This window comes from Sphaeramia orbicularis, chromosome 12, assembly GCF_902148855.1.
Source record: "Sphaeramia orbicularis chromosome 12, fSphaOr1.1, whole genome shotgun sequence".
Taxonomy (NCBI): Eukaryota; Metazoa; Chordata; class Actinopteri; order Kurtiformes; family Apogonidae; genus Sphaeramia; species Sphaeramia orbicularis.
The window spans coordinates 15,397,064-15,422,073 of record NC_043968.1 but is presented as its reverse complement, the minus strand read 5'-3'; the positions used below and the strand labels follow the sequence as shown (position 1 = coordinate 15,422,073).

At 39.1% G+C, this 25,010-nt stretch overlaps 1 protein-coding gene across 2 annotated transcripts; it reads left to right on the top strand.

The window, feature by feature from the left end:
- The first annotated feature begins 518 nt into the window (after positions 1-518).
- Positions 519-24,167, top strand: tnfrsfa (tumor necrosis factor receptor superfamily, member a). 2 transcript variants are annotated; one of them, XM_030150392.1, is made up of 10 exons: positions 519-781; positions 11,755-11,926; positions 13,383-13,514; positions 20,108-20,219; positions 20,305-20,438; positions 20,529-20,627; positions 20,716-20,762; positions 20,901-21,182; positions 21,278-21,314; positions 21,927-24,167. In XM_030150392.1, exons 1-10 carry the CDS (start codon positions 749-751, stop codon positions 22,226-22,228), a joined length of 1,350 nt encoding a protein of 449 aa, XP_030006252.1. In that variant the 5' UTR covers positions 519-748; the 3' UTR covers positions 22,229-24,167. The 2 variants fall into 2 exon arrangements, with proteins under 2 accessions (XP_030006252.1, XP_030006251.1); XM_030150391.1 differs by having other exon boundaries at positions 11,740-11,926.
- The last annotated feature ends 843 nt before the right edge of the window (positions 24,168-25,010 follow it).

Genomic DNA, 25,010 nt, shown 5'->3' with positions numbered 1-25,010 from the left:
TATTTCATAGTTTTCACACAGTGTATCAGTAAATACATGTTTCTTTGCCTCTAAAATTAAACGCATGATGTCCAGCTGAGTGGACATTTTTATAATTCCATGAAAAATAGGTTAATAACAAATCAATTCCATTGTTTTTTTGTTTTGTTTTGTTTTGTTTTGTTTTTTCATGCCTAAAGAGGAATAAAAACACTCCGGAAAAAAATCTTGATTAAGGCTCTCATAATTCATACATGAAAGGGTTAAATCTGTTCCACAGTCTCACCCCGCTGACAGAAACACAAAAACCCTTCCTAGTCGTGCGTATTAAGGGAATCTTAAAGTTAATTTCCCCCTTTAATTCATAACCCCCCTCATGAATACTGAATAATTTCTGTACATTTGTTTCTGAACCCAAACCTGCACACATGCGCTGGATCATTATCTCTAACGGAGCGCTGTGATTGGCTGATCCACACTATGACGTATGCATCTCTTCTCGGGGCAAGGAAAAAAAAAAAAAAAAAAAAAACCTCGTCCCTGCCGCTCAGACCGAGTCTCAGCTCCCACTAAAAAAAGTTGTAAAGTTTTGTCAGGGACACGAGAACACGCATGAAAGACCCTGGATGACGGATAGCTTCACTTTTGGGCTCGTGCGGCTGTTTGTTTTTCTCGCGGTAACTGTGTGTTTTTGCGGAGATTTTATTCTGGTGGTTTTTATCACGCGAAGTCCAAGTCCGGGATTGTGTCTCATCTCGAAGTTCCCAAGATGAGCTTCGGTCCGGCGCTCTGGAAACTCACTGTGAGTACTCTTTAAAGCCCATATTTAACCTTCTGAATGTGTTTTCAGTTGAGTTACAGGTTCTCGGTTGAGTTTTGCGTCTGTTTTAACACTTTGGCGCAAGCGTTAATGATGGATTCAACCCCTCCTTATTTCGGATATAGCGTCTTATTTGGCACGCGCTTGTCGGCGGCGCTTTGAAATGAATGTGATACAATGTAACGAGGCTGCGTCAGAGTTTTAATGTGACACGAAGCCTTTAAAAAGGTAAATGTTGACTTTTTTTTTTTGGGTGGGGGTCTGTGCAAAGAGACATGGGAGCTGAAATCACAGCCAGGCCTCTGAACTAAACTAAAGGCTGAAGATTAGTGATGTGACGTTCACGAACGACTCGAATCTTTTGAACGGCTTTTTGAAATGAACCATGGGAACTGAGTCTTTGTAGAGCCGTTCATTTTTTTTTTTTTTGATTAATAACAGTGATTATTCACTGTTGTGTTTTGTGCATCTTTTTCCGTATGTTTACACACATTTATTGTTCTTATTCTGTGGGAAAATGCATTGCTGTTGTTAAGGTATTTAAGTAATTGCAATGATAAATCGCTATTGTGTTTTGTGCATTTTTCTGTGTATAATAATAATAATAATGGATTAGATATATATAGCGCTTTTCTATGAATGCATACTCAAAGTGCACACATAGTGGATCCATTATTCATTCACTCTCACATCCTCCCTCTGGTGGTGGTAAACTACATTTGTAGCTACAGTTGCCCTGGGGCAGACTGACAGAAGCGTGGGCCCCTCCGACCACCACCAAACATTCATACACCAGTGTGAGTAGCAGCACTGAAGGCAATGAGGGTGAAGTGTCTTGCCCAAGGACTCAACAGCACATGGACAACCCTTCGGTTATTGGACGACCCGCTCTACCATCTGAGCCATGGTCGTCCCTGTATATTTACCAACATGCTGTTCTTGTTCTGAGAATTGCACTATAGTTCAGGTATTTCAGTAATTGCAGTGATTAGTCACTGTTGTGTTTTGTGCAGTTTTTCCGTATGTCTACACACATTTATTGTTCTTGTTTTGAGAAGAATAAAATGTTATTTCATAAGAAATATTTTATTTCTTCTTCATTTTTAGGCTACAGACTAGTCCACATAATGTACCGTGATGTTTTTGGTCCAATTCCCACATTTGCCTCATGTCACCTCTCATGTCATGTATTTAGCCCACACATTTGAACTAACAATTCTTTTTTACGGTAAGATAATATTTACTGCCGCGCCAATTAAACACCTTTAAAATGTAATGTCAATCATTACATGTTGCCTATTTAGTCATTGAAACACTGGTGTTTCAAAATAATGCAAAAAACATGAAAGAGCCAGTCTTTTGAACGGCTCTTTTCAGTGAACGACTCCTGATTGAACGGCTCCCTTCAAAGAGTCAAAAGTCCCATCACTACTGAAGATGAAACAGCCCGTCCATTGTCCCACAAGACCTCGAACACAGGAAGCAACATTGTGTTTGTTGTTGATGATGATTTAAGTCAGGGGTGTCAAACTCATTTTAGTTCAGCGGCCACACTCAGCTAAATTTGATCTGAAGTGGGTCGAACCAGTAAAATAATGACATAATATATAGATAATGTCAAGTCCAAATTTTTCTCTATGTTTTAGAGTGAAAAAAGTAAAATTACATTATGAAAAGGTTTACATTTACAAACTATCCTTTCAAAAGATGTAAATAGCATGAACAAACTCAAAAAATAAGTGTAATTTTAACAGTATTCTGCATCAGTTTATCATTTACACATGTACATTATAACTTACAGATCACAGTGGATCTACAAACACACAAAACATTTAATAACAGGCAGAATATTGTTAAAACTGTACTTATTTATCTTAAGACATTTCAGGTTGTTCATATTTGTATAGGTAATTCACTTTTTTTTTTTTTTTTTTTTCGCAAAATTATGCTTTAAGTGTAATTACATGAAAATATTTACATTTACAAAGAGAAAAGTTTAGAGTTGTCATTTTTATGTTATTATGATAGTATTTTACTGAATCCTGCCCACTTGAGATTGAATTGGTCTGAATGTGGAACCTGAACTAAAAGGACTGTTAGTATCTTAGTGTAATTTTTGCATTTCACAAGGGCCAGACTGGACCCTTTGGCGGGCCGGATTTGGCCCCCGGGCCGCATGTTTGACACCTGTGATTTAAGTGTTTATTTCTGTAGACGAGGATCAAGAGTGATCCTCTGAAGCCCTGTCTCTGTTGTAGGTATACTGGACATGTGCTGTATCACTCTCTCAACATTACATTCACCATCTGTGTTGGACATCATGTGGTCGTGCTGTTCAGACATCCAGCAAATGATGACTTTTGGTCTGCAGCAGCGGATGTAGATGGCTTTATAGGTACTAATCTTATGTGCAGCTTTGACTCACTGTGCATTTTTTTCCCCCCCACTTGAAGTTAATCACTTTGACCCCACAAGCCAAGAAGCCACCTTTTCTAGTTTAGTCACTCAAAGCTGCAAAGTCTCCCCACAGTTTTTTTTTCCCAATCAAGTTAATTCCACTCAGACCTTCACACAGACTTCTTTTCATTCCTCAGCTGTTGCTTTTTCCAATGGTGCTGCACCAAAGCCAGGCACAATAAAACTGCACGGTAATGTATTTAGCTTTTAAAGTGTAAGAAAAAAAAGTGCAATTAAGTGAATGTATTTGTACTTATGCTGCATTTGACACGCTAAGTGAGCCAGAGTCAGTCAACGGGGCTAATTTTCATCTGTTGTCCTTGGCCAGATGTTAAAAGGCAGTTTAAAGAAATGTTGATTTGGAAGAAGATGGTTAATAATACAGTTAGCTATAAGAAAGGAAGTAGAAATGGATGACAAATTAAGTGTCTGTGTCCTTTGTGTACAATAGCAACAGTATTAGTCATCAGATGCAGTATTTTGCTGTTGTTTTCTGTCACTGGTGCCGACTGCCGCTTTGTTCAGACTAAAAGAAAATGTAGCTGTTAAAGTGACTGTAACATCTGTTGATGTGCCTGGAGCTTTAGTGTTTGTTTTCTGCATTGTCTGATCTGTGTTTTAAGTCATGCAGTGTTCCATTACTGAAATCAGATTTACTTCTACGGGTGGCAAAGTCAATGTTTATCTCTTCTGTAAACCACAGTACATTCTGGAGGCCTCGCCAGCAGGCCTTGTTGCTAAGGGACTATGAGGAAACTTCACCCCCCCATCCGCCCACCAACCCACCCCACATTCCCCCCTCTCTAATCCCCCCCAACACACACACACACACACACACACACCCCTTCAGATTGCTTGAGTGTACGTGCCTGGCTGTCCAGTAAACTTCCTGTCTAGTTGTACACAGATATGCTGATTATTAGTGGCATCAGTCAGCTTCTGAGAGTTGTCATGCCCATGCAAATGTACACTAGATTTTAATCTGTGATTGCTTACTGTATGTCTGGGTGTTGGTTCACACAGGAAATATCCCCCCACTGTCTCTGTGGACGACACAGAGGGCAGGACTGACATTGGGGACAAGTGGAAGCCAAAGTGTGTCACAGGGGACCGACTAGTGGTCAACAAATCAACCGCTCTGGGGTCTCGGACTCTAGAAAACGCAGTGCTGCAGCTTATTGCCTGCCTGCATAATGACCATGTGAACTGCTATGACCATGCCTGTGGCTTCGAGAAGCTACATGGTCTCAAAATGATGCAACACAGTGCAACCAATTCACTGTCATATACCAGGTGGATGCCGGTCTTTGTGTGTCTGCCTGTACTTGTTTCAGAAGGGGGCTTATCTCATGCTGTTTTATTGTTGGCGGATTGATAATTTCTTAGGACTTTGCTGTTATTGTTGTTAGGGTGAGTGACTCCCACTTTAAAGCCCTGCTGACTCACAAAGGGTGTGCCACCTGTACAGGTGTTGCCTGTTCATGTAATGCATACCAAGAGAGGAAAGTAATAGCTCACTGATATAAGTCAAGATAATGCCCAGTGTTGTATCACGTATCACCAAGTAAACAAATAGTAGTCACATAGATTCCTTTTGATTTGATATGATTTTATAGGCAAATAACAACTACTTAGTGTAAATAAGAATGTCTGAATTCCTCTGAGTTGCACAGTCACACACAGCTCTTGCGTGTGTATAAAAGTCATCTGATAGGTCAAATCACATGAGTTTTCTCTGAAGACATTTCCCTGTGTGGGGTCACTGCCTGCCTGAGGCTACAGAACTATTGCAAGCTTTTTCAACACTTTTCCCTCTTTACCTGTTCTAGATATATTTTTGGTGGAAAAGGTGGTTCTTCCAAAAGGGCATGTCAGGCATGTTTGAGTGTAGTTGAAATGGAAATAAAAGCCCAAGGTAGCTTTTAGTAACTTGTCACCAGTTTTGAGGTGAATAAAAACATGGAGTTAAAGAAACCCCGATAGTACTTTAAGTCTCAGCTGTGGGCTTTCAAGACTTGACAGCTCAGAGAGGTGGCACTGAAGTCACGGTATGGTGGATGTTCAGGTAGTTCACTACCTCACAGTACATAACATTACTCAAAATCACAGCTGTATCAGAGTTATATCTCCTTACTTCCTGCTTTTCTTGAAGAATGAACAGATGAAAAGTGTCCAGTCTTAGAACAAACTCAACCTTTGTCCAGAGAATGGACTGGTGTTTACAAAGACATAAATCCTATATAAATTCCAGCCTGATGGTCACTTAGGTCCTTGTTGATCTGCTGCACAAGCCACATATTCTACATTTTTTGCTGTGATGTGTTTATAGTGAAAGCTATAAACTGCCTGAGCTGCACTGCCGTTTTTTTCTTTTACACAAAGACAAGCTTTAATGGAGCTAATGTGATTGTCTCTAGAGCGAGGTGATGGATTCCTGCGCATACTTTAATCTATTAGTCATCCCCTCTCACTCTTTTTCATTCTTTCTCGGCTCCCTCTGAGTTGTCTTGTGAGTTGCCGTGCTGCTTCACAGTGAAGGGCTTAATCAGAATTTGAAAAGGCTAAGGTCAATAGCGATCCTAAACACACGTCTGTGCTCTCTGTTTGTGACTGGCATTCGAAGTGCGTGTCTTCCCTCCTCCCCTCAATAACATGCTGTATGACTCATTTGTCATTCATGTGAATTCAGCAGCCAACCAGCCCTTAGAAACCACTGAGACCACCTCAGCCTCACAACACAAACAAATTGGAAAATGTGCGTCACATTGCACCTGTCAACAACTCATGAACTCTTTTTTTTTTTTTACCATTTGAACAAAGAGCACCCTTTTGTGCGGTCATCATTAACGTCAGAAGATGTTTTTCTCTACCTTTTTTTCCCCTTTGATATGAAGGTGAATGTCACCTAACCTGCTTGTGACACAGTGTCATACTTCTGTAATCAGTGAAGCATACCTCCTAAGGAAACTCAAGAATTTGTGTCGCGGAGCTGCAGCTTCCCTGAGTTATAAATATCCATTCTAGCGGATATGTTGTGGGTCTAATCGGGTGCTGGGCTTGCTCTTAGGCAGGCTGCTGTGGAGGGAACAGTTTGGAGCTGAACCCTGCATGAAGCCTCTGTATTGTCTCGAGCTTCCTGTGCTCCCTGAGAGGAGGGGGCAGTCGCTTTTCACACGCTCCCACTCGTGCTGTGTGTGTACTTGTGTACTCTTTTGTATGCGTATGTCTGCTCATGTTCTTCAGTGTGTGTGTGCATGCAGATTTTATGCTTCGACGTGATGGTTTTCACACTGCAACTGGCTGAAATTGATATTGGGGGCATTGTCTTTATATCAGATTCAGTCAGCTTTATGATGATGAATTGCTTTTAGTTACAGTGTGTAAAGTGTCAGACTGACTTGTAATTGTCTTCATCATGTAGCGCAAAATGTCAGTGCACATTAAATCACTTAAGGAAGGCTGTGCACCTCCTGCTGTCTGCAGACAATACTGAGATTAGAATTACAATTAAACGCTTTCACTAAGATTAACAGCAATTATAAGATTAAACTTGAGGCATGTCTCAGTTTTTAAGTAGGATGAGCCTGAATTGTGTTAAAAAGGAAATCTCAATACCTATATGAATGAAGTAAATGCAGTATTTGTTATGTGTATGTATGTATGTGTGCATCAGGACACTTCAGGCTGGATTCTGGGCTGTCAAATTACAACTACAACAACAAAAATAACAATATATGGTTATTAAGTGGTATTATGTATGACACTGTAATGTTATCATAACCAATATGGTTTAGTGTTATAATTAAGCAAAACACAAACAATACAGACTGTACTTGTTGTATTCCAAAAACAGAATGATCATGGAAGATTTGATTTCCAAACTGATCCTATGTCAAATGCTCTGCTAAGTAGTGGCAGCTGTAACGCAGATGCTGTCACCTCTTCTGTTATGAGACAGTGGGGGAGGGTCTGTCTCCTTCTTGTGGTTGTGGTGTGACTGTAATGTATAATAGAGATTGAACTGCGGTTAGGTCAGAGGGATACGTATGTAGCTGACATTTAAACTTGAGAAAGCTTTTCATATTTTGTCATTGATGAAGCATGTCACGTCAGCAGCTGCGGCAAAACATATTTTTCCCTCCTACACCGTCTCACATGTTTTAGTACTTAAAGATTATCAGAGTAAAGTTGCCAAATTGTTCAGTATAACACGGACATAAAGCGGTTAGGGGTGGGTGATCTTGCAGTGACTTTAAAGACCCAAAGAGCCACCAGCTAAACAAACCATCTACAGATGTAAACTGTTTAATAACTGTTGATCCACTAATTTTATCAATACACGTAAATAATTGGTGTAAAACGCAGTTCGTCATCTTTTCGTGGTCATCAGCTATGACCCATTTGGATGCTCAGTTAGGAATATCTTTGCTGAAAAAGTCACTTTTTCTTCATTTTTCTCTGTTTTGATGTAGCTAACTTCGAATTTACTCTGAGTTTTCATGAACATCAACATGATCTGTGAATTAAATATAGGAAAATACAAGATTTACACCAAAAATACAGAGGATAATTTTATTTCAAAAATGGTAAAAAAAAAAAAAAAAAAAAAAATCTGTTAAGGTAGAAATAGAGAAAAGATCATTTGTGAACTGGCACAAAAGTAGCACTGGGTCTTTATGGGTTAATGTGGAAATGTACACATTGTACCATTAAATTCAGTTGCATTTGTGGCATAGTGCTAGGCTTGGAACTCCATTAATGTCTGTTGATAAACAATTATATAATAATGATTCTATCAAATATAAAGTGGTTTGATTATTCTTTCTTAACATGTTGAAGTTTGTGAAATGTTTTTTGTTGCTATTGAGGACATATAGTCTTGAGGACTCAAGAAGAGTTCAGATCGTCTTCTGATATCTTCCACAACAGAATAAACAATAACAGAAAGTCCGACCGAAATTACAGCTGTCACAGATGATGAGCTTAGACAGATTGTGAGAAGACTAATGACAGAGGAAATGATAACTCCATGAGCTGCTGGTAGCTGCTCACTAGAAAAATGCAGACTTCATCTTTACGTCATTCAGTAGCAAAGTTCAGTGAATTGTAAATATTGCACTCTTGATTTGAGAAAAGTGTGATTCATATTGTAATTATATCCCCAAAATTACATTAATATATTTTATCCAGATTAGCCTTCGTTAATAATTGGGTATATTTTAATTTGCTTGTTGATTTTCAGATGCAGACAGTCCATAATCTGAGATGATGGACCATATTATTTTAGTCTAGAGATCAACTGATCTGGCTTTTTAAAGGCTAATATAATAAAAACCAAAGCAGGAAAAAAGCTAATACTGGTGCAGATTACTCAACTAAAATGACACTAGTTGGTGTAGTTTAGATAACATTCAAATAGTTGATGCAGTATTGGTTAAAATATGTAAACGTGATCTTCGGGGCAGTGATCTAAGATGAGTGGTTGAATGGTAATTATTTATAACATTCTCAAGGTTGCAGTATTTTTACTCTATAATCTAAACTTCTCAAGGATGCCTTTCCTCTCCGATAAGTTGTTCCAGAGTATAGACATACAATATTCTATCACAAATGCCCCACAAATAGAATTGGCTAATAAGGAAAGCATGATATGGAGAATCAGGTCCTGCTCCGGATACAGGAATGTAATGAAGTACATCGTGTCTTTCCTTATCAGTTGGGTATGATTGAAATCATATGTTCAATATGAAATAAAGAATCTGCCTCCGTTTTACGTTCAGTGTGTGCGCTTGTTGTTGTGTGTCTGTACAATAGTTAAACACATTTGTTTTCTGCGAACTTCGATAATGGAGTTCACTGTAATTCCCTGAAGGATATAAAGCGATCACAACACTCTAAATGGCCCATTGATAACCTAGGTCAACTGAAAGGATGTCCTGTCATTTAGTCACAAATGCATTCTCTTGTACACGCCATGTGTGGAGTTTGTGCCAAGGCAATTTGGAAGAACCCGGGATCTGTAGAGGAAGAGGAGGGGAGCTACTGTTGTCAGATAAACAGAAAGTCCCTCATTATTTTATTGTAACATTTATTAGTTTAACTTTCCTAACTATCGTACATACAGACTGAAAGCAAGACAATAGGACACTGTTGTACCAATAATTTGTATCCAAACCCGCTCATTGTAAAGAGGATAGAGAAGACTGAAGTGGACTGAGCCACTTCAGTCTGAGTTGGAGCATTTCCAGGGATTGTGGGTTTGGAGGGCTTTCTGCACTGAGGTTACGGTCACTCCAGTCTTCCTCTTTGCTTGGTTATGGAGGTAAAACTAAGCCACAATGTGGCTGCCCATAGTGTTTATACACTTCATGTATGCCTGCCACTTCAGCAGCCCTCGGATGTTAGTGTGGACACACTGTGTTGATGACTTTGTTCATTTCCCTTGTGTGTTTACTTTTTAGCTGAGTTTGAGAACTGCCACAGCACGACTGCCTCTGGCTTTCTGAACTGTTTACAACAAAACTAAAAGCGGCACAGAGATTGATTGTGAGATTGTTTGTGATTCTCACATTAGCAAATGGAAAAGTGATTATGTGCTAGTGTCAGATAGAAAAGTGACCTGCAGGTCAGATTTCCATGGGATCAGAATTCTATATGACACTAGTCTGACTGCAGTCCATCAGTGCACATGTGTAGAGTAATGGTATTTTTTTACACTGTACTGTTGTGTGTGTAATATTTTGTTAGATTTCATTGGTTGCAGCCTTTTCACAACTCAACAAAGCCGACCTTCCAGAGAGTGCAGCTGCACCTGAGAGTGTTTTGCATTGAAAATCCTGAACAAAGACAGGAAATGATGTCATTTCAGTGCTTTCTATGCATCTTCACTTCCGATGAGACACCTGAAGTTCTATGCTGATTGGTCTCCATAATTATCAGCCACTCACTGCTGATGACAGTGACTATTATCACAGATGCACATTCTTTGCCATGTTTTTTTTTTTTTTTTTTTTTTTTTTGCTTCTGCATAAGTACAGGTCATTCTTTCCCATTTGTCTATTTCTTTCTTTCCACTGCTTTGCACATGTGCTTACACACAGATTTTTCTCTCTTGCCTTTTCACACGGCCTTCTGCATACTCTTTTCCCAATTCCATGCCTCTTAATATCCCCCACCCTGCAGTCATACACATACTGTATTCAAGTCTTAGACTCACCCTGTGTCATGCAAGCTGTTAGTCCCCCCCCCCCCCTTCATTTTATCTCCCTCCCCTTTCCGTCTCTCTTCTGCCTCCCCCCCTCCGCAGAATGTTTGGATAGATCTAAATGGTGTGATTGTGACTGCTCTGCCGGCCGTCTGCCTCTCAGCGTCTTTGGAAAGTCTGACGTGAGCAGAGGGAGAGGAAGAAGGGAAAAGGCAGAGGAGAGGGGAAAGTTCTTTTGAACAACAAGGCATGGCGGACCTCCAGAGAGCCAAGTGTAGCGTCAGGAGTCGGCCTCAGCTCCAGCCTGTCCCTCTTCCCTCACTGTCTATGTGCTCTCAGCTCTTTCTTCCTCCCATTCTCCCACACTCGTCGTTTTAGACGAGCAATTCCCACTAGAACGTCCCACCTTCATCTTGCTGTCTTCAATTTCTCGCTTTTAAATCCCTCTCTCAACCTGGCCTTCTCCTCCCTAACCTGTTCTATTCTTTCCTGGTCTGGTACGGTGGGAGGTGGGGTGGGTGTATGGGAGACAAAACCTCCAAATCTAGGCCTCTCATTTACCCAGGAGGTGTCGCGTTGCGTTTGAGGCGCTTCATAGCGGTGTCGCATGTCGTAGCATTCAAAGAGCCGGGGTTTAAGAATGTGGGTCATTTGAAGTAGAGGCACTAAAGTGTGTTGTTTGCCAGTGAATAGGGCCTTCTCACATTGACACGGTGAAAAGCGTGTGAATAAACACCAGCGCCTGGGGGCCACACTAAAGTGTTCGGCTGTATTCTTCTCTGTACCCCACCTATACAAGCCTGTTATTATCTAGCACATGAATGGATTACTGGAATCACATTTGATATGTGACCATGCGGGCGTTGATAAGGTATCTTAGCTACACAGTGAAGGAAACAGATTCTCTGCTTTTTAATCTCTCCCTACATGAAAACCAGATCATGGTGTAATTAAGTTAGGCTGCCTGTTGCACTGCATGGAGTTAGTGTACAGCTCTGCATCCTACACACACAGGGTTGTTTGCCTCCAGTTCTGACTGGCTGGATGGCTACCCTAATTGCTTTCCCACAGCAGATGTTCAGATCAGATGGTTCAAATTAAGTCATAGATTGCTCACACAAGGTTTCCTATGAAGATAGACTCTTCTCTTTACTGTCCTGGATCTAATGACTTGGAGTGGGCGAGCCTTTATGCTGTGAATAAAGAAAAATAATGTATACTTTCTCTTCTGTTTTTCTTCCTGTGTCTCTCCCTTCCTCCCTCCCTCCCCTCATGCCTGACTTTTCTGATACAGGTGTTGGTGACAGTGCTCTCCATCGGGCTCGTATGTCACGCAGCAGAACTTAGTCCGGCATCTCAGTGGTCCAGTGACGAATTCCGAAACCTCACTCTGACACGGCACAGAACCTGTGTGGAGAACGAGCAGTACCTTCACCAGGGCCTCTGCTGCCTCAACTGCCGAGCTGGTAAGGACAATCACATTCATTAGATGTAACAGCTTCAGCTGCTATCAGTCAAATTAACGGTGGGAGGCTGTAGTAAAACTCCTGCTCCAACAAATGGGAACTTTCAACATAAAACTCCCACTGATCAATAATCAGCTGTGCTTCCCTTATCCAATAAATTAAAACACATTATACTCCAAAATTAACATTGACACTACCATAATATGTGAATAAGTCTAATGTTATATCCACAACCTTAACTATTTGGCACAAGAGTCTTGCAGATGTCCTCTGCCCAGTCTGGAAAGAATGCATCACTGCAAATTACTCCACTGTAGCCAAACCCCAAAGTAAAGCGAAAAGCGTAGGATATTAAGTGGACTTTATTTTCAAAGAGAAAGGAATTCAACCTTTTGTAATGCAATATTTGAAGAATTTGGAAAACATTCTTGTAGCTCAGCATATTTTTGTTAAGATGCAGTTAATACATTGTCTTTAGATTAGATTATTTTGTCTGAAATGTTAGAAAGCATTTACATGTATTTGATCTATTCATTCACTTTAATGCAGGTTTATCATTCATCTCGAGGACAGTTTGTCTGTATTAGCATTATATTAAACCACTCACCTTTTGAAATAGGTGCAAAATAACAATGTGAATTAAGACCTATGCTTTGGCACTTTGTGCAGGACTTGGAAATAAAATTCAAACCTGGTGTTCTGATCATTGCCAGTGTGTAAATTCACAGAGTATAGGTAACTGGGAGTGATAGAGCATCAGTGTAGAGCTATGAAGCTAGGATGTTTTTTCTTTGTTTCTATTTCTTCTTTTGATTCAAGTTTCCTTTTTTTTGCCAGTTGCTAAATTTATACCACAAACTGTAAAACCACAGCAACCTTTTAATAGTGAGAAATGTTGTCATGGTCAGCTTTTTCAGTTGTTTATTTAATTTTGCATAAATGCACGCTAAATTCTATCCATGCTACACTAAGCATGCTAAACAGTAACTGAATGCTTTTGAGTTCATGCAAATATGTCTTTACCCTCACTTGCATTTTTCCCCATTGGCTTCTGTGTTGTGCAAACACATGAGAATTGAGTGGTTTTATTCATGGCATGCGTGAACCGTGTATGAAAATGACAAGCATGGCATACAACCAGTGAAGGAGGTCGAATTACTGCGTATTCGACTGAATTTGTTCCTCTTTCTCCTCTGCTCCACATGAAATGTCACCTCCTGGAAAAAGAGACATTTTTTAATGGTGAACTCATGCCCTAGAAGTGAAGAAAAATCTAGAAGTTCTACCCTCTGTGCTTCAAATGGCCCTCACTCTCCAGTCAAAAAGCACACAATACTGTCAGATATTGCTCTGTTGTTTAGGTGATAAACATTTTGCATTAATTATGGGACTAAGAGCTCGAATAACCTGTGTTTTGTGCATATGATGTCTGACAGTTTTTCCCACTTATTTTCAGGAACATTTGTGCAAAAAGCCTGTGAAAGAGACCAAGAGCAGGGAACATGTCTCCCTTGCGAGCATGGCCAGACCTACACAGAACACTCGAATGGGATGAACCGCTGTTTGCCGTGTACCCACTGCCGCTCAGGTAAGGCCAGTTTAGTTACCCCTCATGTCTCTAGGAAGAAAACAGTGTATTCCTGTCAAGTTTCTTTTTCTTACAGCCTTTTATTTTTGTCTCATCACACAGTGCTTGCACAGGTCTTGAAAGTCTTAGAAAGAATGGAATTTTGAAACGCTGTTTTCCAGATCTTGAAAAGTCTGGAATTTTGTGTGAAAGTCTTTATAAAGTATGGAAAAAAGTTTCTCTCATAGTCGAATTTTAGAGTATGTTCAAAGGCACAAAAAATAAATACATGAGGAAAGCACATACAAAACTTGATGCGATTTCTCTAAGTGGTCGGAGCTGGAATGATTCTAGTGAAACTTGCTTGTGGGTTAGGGTTTCATATGTTTTGAAAATGTATCAAACATAATTTACTGCAAATTATGCATTCATTCATTCATACATTTATTAAAATGAACTTTTCTACTACACACAACAGGTACAATCTCAACCAAAAAAGCATGCAAGTATAAAAGTGCATAAAGTCAAGGTCTTAGGGAGGAAAAATAGCAGTTTTGAAAAAGTCTGGAGTTTTTATTTGGATAAAGAGCAAGTACTCTGTATCATTCAAGTTCTGAATACGCTATTAAGATTCTCTGTAGCCCCTACATTGTGGATCTATTATTATTTAGCTACCATTCAGCGCTAGCATAGGATAATCCCCTGTTTATCCATTTTAGTAAACCCACAATGAACTGAATACCAGGTTGTTAGAAAAAAGAGCAAAAGCAAATAATAGCCTAACTGAATTGCCCTTTAATTCAATCTATTGCTTTTAAAATTACATCAATATAGGGGTGTTCTGTAATCCAGTTTGCCAAAGATACATTGTTTAGGAAAGTCAATACCTTTTTGTCTGTGCCCCCGCCTTTCAGGTCCACTCATGAAAATGTGATCTTATGATGTTACATGGAGCAGCAGGGCGTGTCTTTGTTGTTTTGTTCCGTTTGCAGAACGCGAGCGTGTTACCTGTCTCTGGAGATTTGCTAGTGTGTCTGTCTTACCTGGCTGAACTGGGTGTGGCCATGTCTCATTGTCTCCCACACTGGGCGTCTTTGTGCCCGGTGAAAGGCTGGAGCCACAGAAAAGAGACTACTGTTACATAGGATGTGTTTTGTGCTCATTCATTGCTATTTTTTTTTTTTTTTTTTAAAGAAAGAGCTTTGTGTGTTTTGCTCTAGTTCTAACTCTTTTAACAATCATGTAATAATTAATTGGTACATGCCAAAGAGTTGGCTGTTAAAGTTTAAGAAGTTACCCTCACTGGATCACTCGCACTTCTAATGAACTGTACATCAAGGCCGAATGAATAATTAACGGCACCAGGTGGAGAGTTGCTTTTTTACAAATTTAGCTTTTTTTTTTCCTCTTTATTTTATTCCCAATTTATAATACGAAGCAGCATTTTTTTCCCTGCTGTTGTTTTTTGGTGTTTTTCAAGTTCGACACAAAGTAGGTCAGCTGCATAAATTATTCAGAATTACAGGAAGAACACAAAAAGGCATTTTTAGACTCAGGCTAAACATACATTGTGATTTTACACCAGAACTTGAGCTTTCCTGCTTTAGTCAATGAAAAGCTTTGTGTTGACAAGTCTTGTGCGCCCCCGCCTCCTGCTTCCCCCCACTCCTAACACTCCCATCTACACAACACACCTGCCATCCTCACAGATTTAACAATCCAGACATTTAGGTGTATTTCTCAAATGCCATCTGCCACAGACTAGTGACTGTGTACGAGTGGGTTTAGCTGTTTTTTGATGGAGTCGTTTAGTTTTTCCACCCTCGTTCTTTTTAAGTTATGTAACAAAAACAATGCTGCAAATGACACTATGAAGACTTTATTCCCAGCAACAGTTCAGACAGATTCTGCATCCAACGTGACATTGTTTTTGATACATAAATGTTTAAGTTCTTGCTTCTGAGAACAGCATGAATGCATCGGCACATATGGCTCCTCCGATGATACGACTCGTACATGACAACAAAGCAGGCTTCCACTTTGATCAAATCTTCTAAAAAGTAAACAAAACGACAACGCCGAGCAAATGAAGTCAGCTAACGGTGTTGAAAGTTGAAAGTTTAACATGTTAGCTGTATTAAACTACTCTGTGTTTGCTTCTTTATGAAAATTATACTTTTTTTCAAATGCAGTGACCACTTTTTTTCATCAATAGGCTCTTTGTGAGAAGACTGACAATCCCTGCACCGTTTTGATACAGTTTTATGTCGCATACTATCACATTTAATAAGTTGGTGTTTGTTGAGCTTTGTAAATAGAAATACTGTACTCTAAAATCATCCATGATGCAAGTGTGCTACAGGGCGCAACATTTAACAGCTATTGAGTAAATTAGTCCCCAGTGTTTCATCCCCTTAGGAATTTTTATCTGTTTGATAATCCTTTTTTTAATTTTAAAGTATTAAATAATGTTAGATTACAAACAAATAGAGTGATCACAAGCACACTGCAGAATTTTCTTCATACTTGACTGTGGTCTCTTGAGTGTGTCTGTACGTAAACACGGAGAGGAGACACTACTGTAAGAAATGCCCGAAAAGAACAGCAACGATATTTTACTGAATTTATTCCCTCAGGTTTTGGTAATTAACAGGCATATAAACAAATCTACAAAATAGTATTTTGTCCTACTAAAAAATGTACACATGCAAAGGTTATGATGTGGAAATGTGTTTTTAAAAGTAGATTAGCAACTAGGGCTGCATGATATTGGAAAAATCTGACATTGCGATTTTTTTTTTTTTTTACTCTGCAATATATATTGCAATATAAAACAATACTCAAGAGGATATAATAGTTGTGTGGTTCCGACATAAAGGGTCAAACAAATGAGTTGTCACCTCTCATAGCAATGGGCGCAAGGCACTATTGACACAGAATACGTGTTTTAATATCATTCTTCTTGTAGCTGAAATAATTCCACATAACTGAAGTTGCTTTTCTTTTTGGCACAAAATCTTAGTTTTTGGTGATTTTTCTTCTGTTCGTTGCTCATTTTTCAATGTTGTTACTAGCGACTCACATCATGTGCAGGGGCGTGGTCTGCTTCCCCAAACTGATAAAGAACGATTGTGATTGGTGGATCGCTGTGTGCAGTGTGTTTCAGGTACCCAGGTTGAAATTAGATGAGAACACATTGCCTCCTTCTAGAGCTGCACAGTATATTGTTTGAGCATTGACATTGCAATGTACACGTGCACAATAGTCACATCGCAGGTCCTGCAGTGTAGGAGGCAAATGAACTCGATGTGTTCTCATCTAATTTCAAGGGTATGTGACACACACTGGGCACAGCCATTCACCAATCACAATTGTTCTTAATCAGTTTGGAGTGATTCGCTGGTAACAACACTGAAAAATGTGCAACGAACAAGAGAAAATCACCGTAAACGAAGACTTGATGTCATAAAGAAAAGCAACGTCAGTTATCTGGAGTTATTTCGGCTACAAGAAGGATGTTCTGTGTTGACAGTGTCTTGCACCTGTTGCCACAACAAGAGGAAACACAACTAATTAGTTTGACCATTTACGTCGGCACCAAACAGCTATTATACCCTCCTGAGTATTTTTTTGATATCGCAGTATATATCGCAGGGTAAAAAAAAGTCAATGTCAGTTTTTTCCAATATCGTGCAGCCCTACCTCCTACATTACACAACCTGCGATGTGACTATTGCACACACATACATCGCGATGACGACGCTCAAATGATATATTGTGCAGCTCTATTAGCAAACAAATGTGTCTGCATGACACACCAATGGTGTGTGCTCTGTATACACGGTCACACACATAACTGTGTAAACTAATTTGCCAGCTTGAGCCAGTTTTAGATGTTTAAGCTCTATTTTTAGTCTTCATGTATTTCAGCTGAGATGTCTACACGCACTGGCCACATCTATAGTGTTCATTATTGTCATTACATTACATTACATTCTAGTCACTATTAAGTTAATAACAAGACAGACGCAGTGACTTTGGTGTAGGGAAACACATGGAGAAAAGATGGGTAATAAAGAGAATGGAAACTGTGCGTTTGAGTTTTAGTTTTCAACTTAAAATGTGCAGAAAGATGAAGGGAAAAAGCATCTCCTTAAAGTACAGGATTTTCTTAGTAGCTCTTCCAACACAGGCCTGGTGACGTGCCCTCTCAGTAATTTCCTGATGAGGGTGACAGCGTGCCAACAGATGACTAATTGCGGACTTTGTATCTTAAGCTAAGCAATAATTCACCTGCGGAAAAGTTGACTAAATAAATGTCCTCATTCTGGGTGAATCGGGTCGTAAATATATAGCATTAGAAGTTCTCTCTAACTCTGAAACATCCTACAAAATTAGATTAATTATCTGAGTGACTGTGGAAGAAATTACCCTAAAAGTAACAGCTGCTGCTGTTGGAAACTAAATCACTGGCTCTACTACCGACTGCCGCAGACAGCAGGTTCTCTGTAATTGTCCAGCATACACATTAGATAACTCTGAAAGTCTGTTTGGGAGAGGTGATCACTGGTTTAGTTGAAATTCTGATCGTATCTTAAAGGTCAAAACTGTTGTCTGTGTTGAATTCAATATATCAGCCTTGTCTAATTCTCCACTACTCACTACATTCCACACAACATGTACCTAAGAAGAAGGCAAAATTGTACAATCTAATCATATTATGTCTCAAGTGGGTGTATAATTGCTCACATCCGGCAGATTAGTCCACTATCTGTTGTGACACACACCAATGGTCGCAGGTTATAACTGGTTAATTACGACAAACTACACAGCCTGACACTGGCGTACAGGTTATACACACTAGTTCGTCTTAAACTGTGCCTGTTCCTGCATTATCTCATTGCCATTCACAATATTTACATGTTATAAACCTGCATTACCATTGATGAACCATGAGTTGTTATTTCAATGTTATGTGCTGCTGTGAATTTTCATCTGTTTCAGTGTCATAAAAGCTGCTGTGAGTATTTGGGGTGTAAGAAAATATTGTTTGTGCAATATATCGCAATATTTCATTTCACAATACTGTATCGATATTAAAGTACTATACCGATATTTTAGGTATTTATTCAAATGCAGATATTGTGGAGGTTCATTTTTGTTGTTTTTCTTTTTCTTTTTTGTTTATGTTTTATTTATTATTATTTAACACTCTTTGTTGGGGTTGCACAAAAATAATATTATGATGTTAGTTATGAACTGATAGAATATGAACATTTGAACAGGATCTTAAGCTGTAATGTCTGTCAAATATAATTAAAATTTTAACACATGAAAATTTTGATATAGCATCAGATCCTGTTGTGATCAAATAAAAATGTGTTTAGTATTTGTGCATATTTCTGGTGTAATTCAATTCTTCCAGGAAATAATCTTTTAAAAAAGAAACAAAACCAATAAAAAAATTGCCTTTTCAACAGTATCATAATATATCGTGTTATATCGTATCATGATCCTAGTATTGTGATTTGTATCGTATCGCCAGATTCTTGCCAATACACACCTCTAGTGAGTATGTGCTTGTGTGACTTTTCTTCAGCGGTTTTGTTTTACTGTGTGTTTTAAGGTCAAAACAGAGTGGAATAACAGAAAAAGACAGAGAGGAATTGAAGTTTTACAGGTTTTTACTAAATAAGGCACTCCTGTAACACTGAACATCAACAAGTATTTGGATTTTGACTCAGTAGTTCTTGTTTTGGGCTCTTTTTTTCCTAAATCAGTCCAGCTGCTTTTTGGCACCTGGTTGAACTCCAGAAAGCAGTTACATGGTCAAAACTTGGTAAAAACACCGTAAAAAAAGGAAAATCATGACAACACTGCAAACAACAGTAACAACAAAAAACAACAAGGAAAACGGTGTAAAAACAAAAAAGAAACTGTCTATTTTTAGAGGGAGTCTGTCTCACTCACTGCTCTATGTTTTGCCTCTGTGCACTGAGCATGCTCGGATGAATTTTTATGAATAAATAAATAAATAAAAAAAATAAAATAAAAAAAATAAATCCTACTTTCCGAACTCTCACCACGGATAAGTCAGGGGTTAAAGGGTTAAAGATTCAGTAAGTGGTTTGTGTGAAAGACTGTTGACGTTTGGACTCACATCCTTCTCTTCAGTGCCGCCGTTTTCAGATTCGTGGAAGTGCATTACCAGCGCAGTACCCCCTGTTGCTGACTCGCTAGAATAGTTGCATTGTACTGAGCTACTTTTTGTGTTTTTTTTTTTTTCCAAATTTACAGACCCAAGGCTGTATACAAACACTAGCTTTTTTGTTGGCACACAAAATAGACATTTAGTAGTCTATGGGGAGATATTTGCTGAATTTGACAGAAAGAGAATTGGATTAGAATTGCTTACTCCAGCTTTAAAGTAGTTATTCCCTCTGTGCATTTCATTTATTACTCATTGATGTTTGTTTATTGTCATTTCCAAAGTGAGTTTCTTGGTTTTATATACAAACTGCATCACTGTAGGGATTTATTCATGAGTTTTTCACCATGTTATTTAAAGAACATGCTGTTTCATGGTATTCGGCTTCCTCCTTTTCTATCCACAGATGAGATTGAAACTACACCCTGCACCACAACTACAGACACCAGGTGTCAATGCAGACCGGGGACATTCTGTGTTCCAGATCAGGCCTGTGAGGTCTGCAAACGATGTGCAAAGTGAGTGACATTTCTGGCTGCACCAAATATGCATCATTTATGCTGTTTTTGTCTGTGGATTTTAATGTGTCTGGTGTTTGTACAGGTGTAAAGCAGGAGAGGAGGAGGTGAAAAAATGCACCCCGTTTTCTAACACCGTGTGTCAAAAACGGAATCCGTCCCCCACCCAAAGCTCCCCGGCCCCTCCCACACCCACCTCAACGTCTCCAGTGTCGATGGGTAACAGAGATTCCACTTCTTCACTGTTTGATTTATGGCCTGCGGTTTCATATGGTCTCTCTTTACTGACTTGTGTTTTTTATCTTCCAGTTATTCCTATATTTGTCATCCTGGCCATCATCATTATCGTCATTGCCGGACTGGCTTTTTGGTGGTTCATAATAAAACAACATTCATGCGAAAAGCCATGTGAGTTAACACAAAACACTGAAGCTCGATGAACTGTTTTTATTTATTTAAGAAGTACTCCTAAAGCTATTTATCTGCTCATAAACAGGTTCAGAGAGTCACTGTGAATCCAGCGAAATTGTCAAGATTCCTATTGTAAGTAAATATTTAGTTTTTCCTTTGACTTCGTCCATGTTGTTTATCTTTGAATCCTTTTGTAATTGGTTAATGCTGTGTGTGTTAACTGTCACAGACAATATGCAGTGCAGTGTTTTACTCTTTTCCATCCTTCAGGATGAGAGCGGAGCCACAGCAGAGGAGAGACAGAATAACCAGAACGCAGGTCTGGAGGGGGAGGAGCCTCGGCCCGAGTCACGACCCCTGCTGCAGGAGACCCAGGCCGGGATGACCAAGGCTTCGCCCCCTCTGGAAGACGAGGACCGAGGACTGGGGGACAGTTTACCCAACACCACCAGTTCATCTCAGACCAGCCTTTCAGCGCTGCCCACAGCAGCGTCCTCTGGTAACACGCCACACCAGAGTCCCACTGCCTTCAGACTGCCTCCTGCAGCCATGGTGAGGGCAAAATATCGGCACTCAGGAGGTTTTCTCTCCTCATTTTGATCACCCACATTACATGATTAAACACATTTGCATTTTTCTGTTACCAGGATGACCCTCTACAGCATCGACTGGTGCCACTACAAGGTAAGATTCCCATGAGGCGAGAAAGAGAGAGAGAGTGAGAGAGAAAGGCTTTCCTTCCCGGAGACATTTTACTCAATTCATGAAGCAATTATTCATGCTACTTGATTTGGCCTAAAACGCAACAGTACACAGAACAACAACCGAGTTTATACAAGTTCATGTCCGTCCACGGGGAAGTCAAATAAACAATATCTCCTCAAGATCTCACATTAACTGCTTGATAGATTAATAATCTCATGACAGTCAGGCCATATCTAAGCCTGTAGGGGATTGGAACATGCTCTCTTTTTTTGCTCTTTGTTTTGCCTCATGCTAAATTAAAGAGTGCATGGCTTAACAAAGTTATTTAAGTGTTCTGTTTTTATCTATATATCGCCAAGTAAATGCACTGACATGTTATACATGGTTTGTACAGTAACCAAGGCTTAATCACTGCAGGAGCATGTGATAAACATTTTACTTTGTGTCTCTTAAAATAGAATGGGAGCATTATCTTAGAACAAACAGGAAAAGGAGCCAAATAAACATTTTATCCAAATATGTATGAAAACTGTGGAGTTGCAGTTCACTTTAGATGTCATACATCTTGTTTATTTATCCATCTTTTTCTAGGGTCAGAAAAGTCCTTGAAGAAAAGCTTTGATTTGTTCGACGAGTATCTGGACGTACGGATCCATAACAAGTTCTTCAGAATGATCGGGGTCAGTGACAACCACATTCGGATCGCTGAGAACGGGACCCCCGGTGACAAAGTGTATGAACTGCTGAAGAACTGGATGCAGAGGCAGGGACTAAAAGCCGACATCAATGACTTGTTGGAGGCTTTGCTGAGTATGGATCAGCGGCGTTCGGCCGAGAACATCGCCTCTGCAGCCCTCCAGAGAGGCTACTACAAGCACGCAGACACACCCTGAACGCTGAACATAAGGGGACTGCAAATGAAGTAAACACAAAGTACTTAACACACAAAAAAGAAAACTAAAAGCACATAGACACTGTCGGTGGACAGCGTGTCTCAAGAACAGGCTTACCTCTTTGTGGCTCCTCAGCCATGTATTTAAAAGCCAGTAGTTTTTAATAAGAAAAACACAAAAAGGGGAAGGTCGAGCCGTATTGATGGGCGCTCTGCGGATGTTGACTACATGCCTAATGCTGAAGCGTTTAAAAAAACAAACAAAAATATATACAAAAAGATCTGTGGTCGTGGATACTAACAAGATGACCGTTAAACTGCTTTCAGTAATCTGAAATAATATGAAGGTGAATGTGTCCACAGGCAGAAGAGGCTGCTTGTTTCCGGCTCTAATCAAGCGAACAGCAGCCAAATACTGAAAGCTTAGAAGTCTCTAGGCACGTGTCACTCATCTGGTCCTCCCAGATCATAATACACTACCTAGAGACAAGGATATACACTGGTTTGTAGGAGTGGCATTAGTTATGTCACTAATACTGTGCCTCCTCGATGCACTGACCTCTGGCACATGTAGGATGTAAAACTACAATCATGCTATACTTGTTTTGTATATTTAGGATCCTCTGAAACTATGTAACAGGCCATGAAAACTGACTGTGTCATAACAAAGTGTAATATGCAGCCTTCGACCTTACAACTTTAATGCCATTTGACAATTTATTTGGTTTTAGATCTTTATAATGTTATTTTGTTCTTGGAGTGTAGTGATACAAAAAAAGACATCAGATTTTTCTTGTTTTTACAATCAGGTTACATTGGATTAATTCTAATGATTCAGTCTTTGATACGTTCAGTGTTACTACTCAACAAGACAATTAAGAAGGATTTTTCAAAACAATTGTTAATAGAATTTCCATTATGTTTCCGTATATCCAGGAGAACTTCAAAGGTCATTTTATTTATTCACATATTTATTGTAATGAATAATAATTATCGTCATTATTTATACTATTGCCAAATCAACCCTGGAAAGTAGTCGCACATCATGTTTGTGCTGTGACGATTTTTAGCTACAGGGCAAAAAAAAAAATGACTGAGATACAATTTCTTTCAAGGTGTGGTTGAAACGTCTAGTGTTTGTTGAGCTCTCCTGGTGCACTATTGTTATGTAACGTTACAAACACCAGCTCACTCGTTTCTTGAGTTTCTATGGTGACCACATACATGACAGCACTGAAGCTTCACAGATGCTAAAAACGAATGTGTCATTTCAAAATGGAGTCGTGTTAACAACCGTCTTGAGAAATGAAGACTGGCCCGTTGAGTCGGACTGTTGTGGTTGTAGCCGTCTGACCGAGTAGTGGCGTGGGATGCAGGTACGGATTGTTTTGTCTTAGACTCAGACAAGATGAAGGAAACATTTTTTTCTGGATAAACAAAGCTAAATTTATTTCCCCTACATTGACTTTTTTTGTACATACACGCCTCACATAATGTATTTGTATATATGTAGCTAATCTAATAACAAACCAAAATGAATATAGTGAGGTATGAAGTTATTAAAAACAACAAGTACACCAGCCAGAGTGTCTGCTGATGATGATGATGTGTCATTTAAACAGGTTTTGCCCATTTTTCTGCAGTTCTGTACAGAGAAAAGAGTTTAGAGTTATATATTATTGCTGAAGAGTGATGCTACAGTGCTGGCACTGCCATCTATTGACAGACAATGAAAATACAGCCTGCATCAATATCTAGGGACATTACAAACCCTTCTCTCACTAACGTTCTCCCTTTAACACATCCATGTCACACCTTCCAGCATTTTGCTTTCAAAGTGCTCCTGGCCTGTCCTGACGTAGTGGAAGCATAGCAGCGAATAGGCTTTAGTCAGAGTTTACTCAGTGGCAGTAAATGTGAGTGATTGTCTGCTTTTTTTTTTTTAAATATTATTTCTGTGTTTTTGACTTTACATATTTCATTGTCCTGAGCTATTCAAGTATTTTCCTGTCCTTGTGTAAAAACTTTTCTGTCCCACTACACTGTTAAGCCATTTCTCCCTTAGTTATTGTTTGCTTGTCATGAATTTCAGATATAAATTATGCAAAAACATCAAAGCTGTTTTTATGGCAATTTCAAATAAATGTTTTGTACAAATGTTTTTGTTGGAATCATTATGTTCACATGAGAATCGCCTCCCAGTGTTCCTTGTATTCCTTTTCAAGCAGTTAAGACCAACAGGTTGCCTATGAATTCACTTTATTTTAATGAAAATTTAAAATTATGTTTAGTTGCAAATCCTGCAATCCATTATCTAGACAAGATCAGTTATATCTAAGTAATAATATTTGTGTCACTATTTACAGATCTGACATTTTTATTATGTGTAAAGTATTTTTAGCTACATATTTTTTTAACAAATATTTTCAATATTCTGGTTGGTATGGTAACATGGTCTGTATATGTACTGGGTTTGAAATGTTTCAGAATGGAAAAAAAACTTGATTTGGATGCAGTTTTATGTAACCACCTGAGACCCAGGAGAATACAGATTTTTGATTTTTTTTTTTTTTAAGAAACAATTGTCAAGACTGAAAACAGCACGACATGCATTTTTTCCAGATACATTTTCAGTTTTTTTTCTCTGAATGTCCTTTGCAGTGGCTTTTATTTATTTTCATTTTTTTAAGATAAAGCTGTGGAACTCTTGTCCACAAACATGGACAAAAAAGACCATAGCTGGGTCTTAGGAGGTTAAATATTATGTTTTGCAGACAGTATCA